The sequence below is a fragment of the Glycine soja genome, chromosome 14, assembly GCF_004193775.1.
Source record: "Glycine soja cultivar W05 chromosome 14, ASM419377v2, whole genome shotgun sequence".
Taxonomy (NCBI): Eukaryota; Viridiplantae; Streptophyta; class Magnoliopsida; order Fabales; family Fabaceae; genus Glycine; species Glycine soja.
In genome coordinates, this window is record NC_041015.1 from 14,157,816 (window position 1) to 14,166,654 (window position 8,839).

The 8,839-nt window shown below is 35.0% G+C and overlaps 1 protein-coding gene across 3 annotated transcripts; it reads left to right on the forward strand.

Moving 5' to 3' along the window:
- The first annotated feature begins 1,925 nt into the window (after positions 1-1,925).
- On the forward strand, positions 1,926-8,248 carry LOC114384519. 3 transcript variants are annotated; one of them, XR_003660707.1, is made up of 7 exons: positions 1,926-2,000; positions 2,558-2,652; positions 2,769-4,316; positions 6,049-6,441; positions 6,547-7,206; positions 7,299-7,894; positions 7,984-8,248. XR_003660707.1 is itself a non-coding variant. In XM_028344213.1 (4 exons), exons 1-2 carry the CDS (start codon positions 5,965-5,967, stop codon positions 6,718-6,720), a joined length of 651 nt encoding a protein of 216 aa, XP_028200014.1. In that variant the 5' UTR covers positions 4,457-5,964; the 3' UTR covers positions 6,721-7,206; positions 7,299-7,894; positions 7,984-8,248. The 3 variants fall into 3 exon arrangements, 1 of the variants encoding a protein (XP_028200014.1); XR_003660706.1 differs by having other exon boundaries at positions 2,558-4,316; XM_028344213.1 differs by lacking the exons at positions 1,926-2,000; positions 2,558-2,652; positions 2,769-4,316 and having other exon boundaries at positions 4,457-6,441.
- Positions 8,249-8,839: the final 591 nt, after the last annotated feature.

Consider the following 8,839-nt stretch of genomic DNA (forward strand, 5'->3'; position numbering starts at 1 on the left):
TGTTGTGGCCTGTGGGTTGAAGTTTTTGCATTGGTGAGTTGTAAAGGAGATGTGGGAAGGCTAAAATGGCTTGTGGATGATGCATTTCGGACATATGAGAGAAAAGAGGGAAAGAAAGTATATGGCAGAAGAGGACTAAGTGAGCAACAAGGAGAAAGTTGGTGTTCTTAGGTTTTAAACCTTGATGGAACTCAGATCCAATTAATCAAGCTTTTGAAATGGATTGAAGTCCTCTCTCCTTGATCATGCAGATTTCGGCCAGACCTATTGGTCTAATGGGAGATCACAATTCAAATTTCGGATAAATTGGTGCAAAATGTACGTGTAATTAGCCAAAAAATTTCTCACTCGACCATTTCAAACTACCATCTATGTTTTCTTATTTATATATTTTGTCTTCTTAATTATCTATTTCTTCTAATTTATCCTCTTTTTATCCTTATGTCTAAATCCAATTTCAATAGTTTTTTTAAAAGAAATTATTAGTAATTAAAAACAACTTTATATCACGGTTTAAATTATTTATTATAAATATGAAATATAAATTATATTTCAAAATATTCATTTGTTATAATTTTTTAATTATACAAAAATAAATATTATACTACACCATAGATATAATAAAATACTAGTATTTATATATATTTTTAGTTCTTATAAAATGAACACATTTTGATTTTCATCCTTTTGTAAAAAAAGTTCTTTGATTTTCATTTCTATAAAAAAAAAATCTAAATTCATTGTTCGGTCTCAATAATACTCGTTACCTAATTATGTGTTTAAGGAAAGATCAAATGACTATACCAAGTGACACTCATTAGTGTTTGGGGTACTATGTTGGTGGGTGACAGTTCTACTTTTTTTATAGATCCCTAACATGAATTTTATTTATTTATCTTAAAATGAATGCCAAAAATAAAAAATAATGATTTCAAAAATACTATGTTGGTGGGTGACAGTTCTAATTTTTTTTATAGATCCCTAAGATGAATTTTATTTATTTATCTTAAAATGAATGCCAAAAATAAAAAATAATGATTTAAAATTTTTGAGGAATGAAAAATAATTTTTTTACAAGAACTAATATCAAAATTGGCTTATTTGCAAGGACAAAATATAGTGATTTCAAATTTAGAATAATAAATAATTTTTTTCATAGAATCCAAAGTCAAAATCCACTCATTTTATTAAAAACTAAAATTTCACAAAAAAAATAAAATAGAAAGTTGCTACTATGCACTATTTTAATTTTTAACCCCTCATATCCTTTATTTAAATGATATTCTGGTATAAATATGTTTTACATAAATGTTCCCTTTATTTCTTGTTTTATTTGACAGTGTATGCTTCAAAAGTCCAAAGGAATACGTCACATAATTAAGACAGTTACTTCTTTTGAAACCGATTCACCACACATGGCGGTTAGTTCGGTCTTGAAATTAATGAAATTATTTATAAATTATAATTAACTTGGGCAACGTTAATTATAAGATCATTTCACATAAAATCATTTATGGCTTTTTTTATCTTTTCTAGAAAAAGTTTTCTCGGTAACTTTTTTATATAACTTATTAATATATAAAGTTTTATTTAACAATAAGTTATTAAATTAAAAAAATATCTAAACCCAATTAATCTATTTTAAGAAAAAGATATTCACTTAAAAAACTTATTTACTTCATATATGATTTATGATGTTTAGTAAGTTTTAACAATGCCTTTTATTTCAAGATTTTTTTTTGCAAAATTTGGATGTCTATTGATATCCCTTTCATAACTCTAAAGATTTTTTAGTGGCAAGAAGGCATGCATTTTAATTTACTCTAGAAACATGCCAAAGAATCTACCCTAATTAAACCCTCCATATATATATATATATATATATATATATATATATATATATATATATATATATATATTCAAATCAAGACTCAAGCAATGTACAACTTAGACCTATTTTCATTACTCACTCTCCTCCACCCCTTATCCTTCTCTCCCCGGTTGGTATTCTTAGAAAACTATTCCGTAGAGGGTGTTGCTTTGTGAATGGTCTTTTTCGTGATCTTCCACAGCTTTCTTGAACTGTGTTGTGTGAGGTTTCTCCAAGTGAAGGTTTAAGATCCCTTATGCAACATAAATTCTTTGAGCACAATTCAAGATAGCTGTGGAAAATCACTGAGATGATCTCGTTCATCACTTCCTCTTTGAATTAAATCGTTCTCTATGTATGTATCGCATGACAACTACATGCATGCCATCTCTCTCTTTCTGCACAATCTATACACACACATATCCAGATTCACTTTTTTTTTTCTTCTGTTTTTGGTGACTTGCTCCTTTCTGTTGGCTTATCCATACATGAACACTCACTTGCTCTGCCTTAATTTTGCTTTATTAAAACTAAATTTTCATTTTGTCATGTAGCTAGTGTGATCAATGTAACCATCTTCGCTGGCAGGATAAATTATGAACATCATTGTTGTTGTAAAAAGATGTATTTTTTTTTTGTTTTATTGACTCAATTTTATCTGGCTTAAAATGACTATTTTCTGTAAAGGATACTTGCGATCTCATCATGCATAATCAAAAAAGTAGTTGAGGGATGAAGTTGGAACTGCGAGACTTTGTCTTCAAGTGAAGAAAAGAAAAATTGTATGTTTTACTACCATTTGTTTTTTTTTTTCAAGGTACTACCATGCTTGTAAATTACAGTATCAGTTACATTTGCTATTTAAATAATCAGAAAAAAATAGTGAACAATAATGCAGGTAACGTACGTAGCTGCAATTGTGACTGCCACAGATTCTGAACACATGCAATCAAGTTTGGAGTCACTTCTTTCTACCTAGTTTTTTCTACTCCTTTTGATTAACAGTTTTTCTTTTAGTTATATCAATATGCAGCTAAATTATTTTGAACATAAGTTACCCTTCATATTTTTTTAACATATAATGCCAGGATATAATATTACTATTAAGCATGTTTGGATCTACCTTATATTTCAAAATTGCACCATTTTCACATTTAGCATAGAAGTTTATATGGTTAACTTCTGATTTTCACATTCTATATACACGTTCTAAGCTGATGGACTTGGAACCAAACACGTACTTAACTGGCAAGCACTGTTGCGTTAGGTACTTTGGCCCAATTGCATCAGACATGTCACTATGGCTCTTGTTAAGATCGTGATCTTGAAAACCAAACCTTAGGTTAGGTTTGCACTAAAGAACAAAGGAGAAAATAAATTTGTGTTTCCTCCTTAGCCAAAATAAATAATCATGTCTTTTATTTTTTTTAATTCTTTATTAATTTATTTTGAGGTTGTTGGCCAAGCCAGTTGTATATTCTGGAGTTTTCTGTACCATGGCTTGTGATATAATTGTTGCTCTAAAACTAAAGCTGATAACTTTTGGAAAATAATTCATTTCTTTCTACCCCACTATTTTTTTTTTGTTCCCAAAAAAGAAGTTATATATATCAACACTAGAGGTTGAGCACTGAGCTCAGCAGAAGTTTCAGATCACACTGAGTGGGTGGTGACAATGAAAGGTGAGGAAGGATTCCTTCTAGGAGTTATGTATGTATGCTTCCTGAAATTCAGATGCTATTGATCCCAAAGCAGAATCAGAAACAACCAAACCTATCACTTTTCTCATTATTGTTGGAGTTGGAGTTGGACCACAAGAATTGTTTTGAGAATCATTGTTTTCTAGTGTCGATATATGGATGGGGAATTGCATCCACTCATATTGTAAAGTATTTTATATTAATTATTCATTATTATGGATTGTAAGGTGGTGTACATTTAAATAATTATTATGATAATAAATTTTATTGGAATTTTAAAAAATTTGATTTTGCTAGCTTAAGTAGAAATGCAAAATTGTGACATGTAACCGACTTCCATCTTCTTTTGAAGTTTATGCTACATCTCAGGCTTTTTGTTTGCATGTAACACTTAAAAAGTGTGAGATATATATCATTAGGGTGTTGCTAGGTGCACATAACATTATTGTTGGTGCACCCAGCACTTAAGCAAAAAAGATGCAAATACCCCTTAATTTAAATTAAAACTTGTACACCCAGCATCACCAGCTCTTCTGCGCGTTCCTTCCGCTGTGACCTTCTTGCTTCCTGCTTCCTTCTTTGCAAGTTTGGTTCCGCGCCTCCTCCCTTCCGCCGTTCATCTTCTTGTGAACGTACGTCTTTGACATTGCCAACGGCGTGGTTGCTCCTGCGCTTTCGTCTTCCTTTTGCAACTACTGTTCCTCTTGCGCATTCGTCTTCTTCTCTTTTGTTGCTGCTCCATCGAGGTAAGCATTTGCTTTAATTCTTACATTGTTGGTTTAGTGTAGTTGCATGTTTGTAGGCATTTCATTGATCCGCATAGGGGATTTAGGTCATCTGCATTTGATTTTTGCACAATAGGAATACATGATTCGCAAGAGGAAGACATGATCCGTAGTCAGTTTTGCACCCCACTATTCATGCGGATCAACTTGATCCGCAAGCTTCACGCGGATCAACTTGATCCGCATGAATGTATTTTGATTTTTAAAAATGAAAATTAGGTTATTATTTATGAAAATGCTATTAAATTAGGGTTTGGGGTTAATTTTGAGGCTGCCAAAAGTAAGATATTATATAATGTTTTGAGGCTTTTTATTGTATAATGTATGAAAGTATAATGCATGTTTAAGATATTTTGGTTGGTGTCCTTTTATATTTTGAAGGTTTTAGTGGTTTATAGATTTATTTATATCCTGTATGGTAGAGTGAAAGTATAATGGTTGTTATTAAGTTTTGATCATAGTTTCTCCTACTTATCATGTATGTTGTTATTAAGTTTAGTGGATTATCATATGGTGCTTGTCATGTGCCTAAAAAAGATTAGAACCACAAGAATAATTAGGTCCTTGAAATAATCAATTACTGCAACTAACCAAGAAAAATTGAAAAAAGTTAAGAATCAGTGACCATTATATAACACTCCTCCCAAGAGTTAGAATCAGAAATGCCATACAACAAAGCTAACAACCAATCCTCCCTTAGTGGAAAAGAACAGTTTGATGAATGGATATAGAGAATCAGAATAACATGCGACTAAATGACATGTCTTGGGATAATTTGAAATTGATTTGCATTCCATCAATAGATCTTTAGATTAAGTCACACAGTAGAACATATGACCAGAACATTACAGCTTCAGTAAGTAGAGACAAAGATTAATAAAACTAGACATACACAACACTAACAACAATCAAAGCATTTCGCAGTAGGTGGGTTGGTTACATGGATCAAACCACATCAGTGTGCTTTGTAAAAAACTGATTCTTCAAAGACCATTTAGATTTGTAAAAAATGAATCCTTTTAATAGTCTTCAAAGGCACTTAAGAGTTTTCCTCTACATTAATTATTGAGATATCCCTCATTCGACCAACTCTTCTAACTAGGCATTTTATTGGTCTTCTCACAAGTCATGACAAAAAAGAGTAATGAACTATTGTATCACCATACTTCTGAGCAGAAGATCTCCAAATATCAGGAACATCTTTCCACTCGTTTGAGGGCACACCACCATTACCGGAGAGTAATGAACTTTGTAGAAAGGGGGAACACCTTCTCGTTTGAGGCCACATCCCCAAAATATTTGCCCTGACACTAAAATTAAAAGAATAAACAAGTAAAGAGCAAGAGCAAAGAGCAAATGAATGATGTTAGCAGTAATTACCTCGAATTACCCAACAAATACTTGGCTCTGATTACCCAACAAAGGATGAGCTTGAAGTTGATCCTTAAAAGAGTTTACATCATCCTAACATCAATAATATTGTTTTCAAATACAAAGAGATAACCTCAACTAACAACATAAGACACCCGTTAAAATACGAAATGTATTCTTAGGAAAGCCAATAGTCAAGATACTATAATGAACTTCATTACCCATATCCACAAGATATATGTTTATAAAAAAAGAACAATATTTGCCTGAATATACAGAGAAGTATACATTTAGTGATGGAATTTGTGGTAGACATTTGCAGATCATGGTTAAGACTAGAGGATTAGGCCATGCCTTAGGTAGGGTTGTTGGCAGAGGTCTGGGGAGAGGGGATGGTGATGATTCTGACGGTGCTCCCCAACACCGAAGGCCGACTGCATCGGCACACAGGCGACGGGTAACTGTCATTGTTGACGATGTTGTGCCTGCGGTACCTGCAGACTCGTCTGCGGTACCAGAGACAGAGGCTGTTGTAGCTAGGGATGAACCCATGGTAGATGCTGACGCACAGGACACCGGTCCAGATACTGACGCACAAGATATTGGTACACAGGATGCTGCAGATGAGCCTGAGGGATTTCTTGGTGGACCCAAGGACCCATCAGTGCTTACGGAGTATGCTGACCATGTTGCGGCCAACGTATGGTCTGGACAGGTATTTATAATATTCAAGTCTATTAAGCATTCTTTTTTATTGAGTTTTTGGTTACTGATTGACGTTATTTGAACAAATTGTGTGTTCCTTTGTACTTCAATTCAGGAATGTCCTGAGTTGATGTTATGCTCCCATGGGAGGAAGGAACATAACTTAGGCAGGCTTGTTCCTGCAATTGATGACATGGTTGCTGGGATAGGATTAAGTCCTTTGATCGCGTGTTCGATAGACACCGGCGATCGGGGACTTATATCCTCCTTTGCCGATAGGTGGCACTAGGAGACTTCTAGTTTCCATCTTCCTGTGGGGGAGGTTTCGATCACGCTGGACGAAGATGCATCTCTTCTCCATTTGCCTATCGTTGGCACATTCCATGACTTCCAGCCTCTACGCACCGACGAGGTGGTGGTGCTGTTGGTTGAGTTACTGATGGTCTTAGCAGAGGTGGCCATGACTGAGACAGGCCAATATGGTGGACCATATGTACGCCTGCAGTGTCTGCGAGACGTATACCAGTGCAGATGTCAGACGCAGCACTGGATAGCTGCCGCTCGTGCTTATCTTCTACATCTTTTGGGTTGCACTCTTTTTGCTAATAAGAGTGCAACCCATGTTCATGTCTCACACTTACAGGCCCTGTGTTACCTTACTCTTGCTGGGCGGTATGCATGGGGAGCTGCTGACCTCGTCCATATGTACGATCAGCTTAATGATGCCAGTCTCAACACCAGCCGACAGCTTGCTGGTTACATCACCTTGTTATAGGTAATTAACATGTATTTCATAATTTATTTACAACAATGTTTTAATGAGTGTATATTTAATTAACATGTATGATTTTTGTGTAAACCATGTAGTGTTGGATATACGAGCACTTTCCATCAGTTGCGGAGTGCAATGCTGATCTGGACTACGACGAGGTGTCACCACATGTGTGTTGGTGGATTACAACAAAGAAGACTATGAAGAAGGTATCTACAGCGATGTACAGGCAGCGCCTGGATCATTTGAGGATCCCAGATGTCTGTTGGATGCCATATACGGAGCACCAACCTGTGCAGGACTTTCATCCGATTTCGTGCTTCTCAGGACAGCTCCGCTGGGGGCCTGTTGTTATCAGATACAGACTGGAGAGGGTTATGCACCAGTTCAGCTACGTCCAGTGCATTCTTGCACACTCTGTCCATTCATGGGTGTCATATGATGACGTGGACAATACTTGGATGCACTACTCAGACCATCTGGTGGCAGCAGGTAATCTATGTGTTATGCCAGTCAGTGTGCACCTGACTACATAGACTGGTTCTTCGTCATATCGCATCCATTCATGATTGTGCCATAGACGGATCCTCCTCGAGATGCATATGCGATGCAGCCCAATCATATCCCTCATGAGGCAGCATTGGCATCGACACAAGCGGATCTTGATGCGGATGAGCCCAGACATGCAGTGGTAAGTGTTACTATTTGATTAGATGTATGTCATTTACTTCAATTATATTAATACTAATTTGTATAATTCGTTTGTTTTCTATTTAACAGGAGGCTTGCCATGCGATCACGGAGGCGTTGGAGCAGCATCTAAATGCACCAGGCACATCCACACATGAAGAGGTCATCCAAAAATGCCTAAGCATTGTGAGGGGTGTCACAGAAGACCGCAATGTGTATGTGAGGTCTCGACGTAGGTGCCACACGGATCAACAATAATTTATTCACACTTTAGATGTCATTAGTTTTTTACGATGTATTTGACTTAACATTTTGTATATTTTAAGTTATTTTGATTAATAATATTAGTTTATAATATTAGTGTTATTTTGTCAATTATATTTAAATTACTTTATCCGAAATTTATACCAAATTCATTCAAAATTCATCGATATATTATGAATGGAAGTAAGTAAATTAGAAATGTTAAACTATTATTACAAATGTCATTTAAACTTAAGTTTCAATAAAGTTAAACTTTTTAAAAAAATTCAGTCTCTTGCGGATCAAGTTGATTCGTGGAAAACTCGTGGATCAAGTTGATTTGTGTAATACTTGCGGATCAAGTTGATCTGTGAAAAACTCGCAGATCAAGTGTAATACTTGCAGATCAAGTTGATCTGTGTATGGCTCACGGATCAACTTGATCCGCATTTGGTCCGCCTGTGTTACACGGATTACCTTGATCCGCAAGAGACTTTCGCAGATCAAGTTGATCCACAGATCTTTTACTGATCAACTTGATCTGCACAACGAAACATTAGAGGGACATTTTTGACATTTTTAAGTGATGCTGGGTGCACCAGCAATTACGCTAAATACACCTAGCAACACCAATATCATTATCACTAAATAATTTGTAACTAATACATAATTAAATAACCAATATATATATATATATATATAT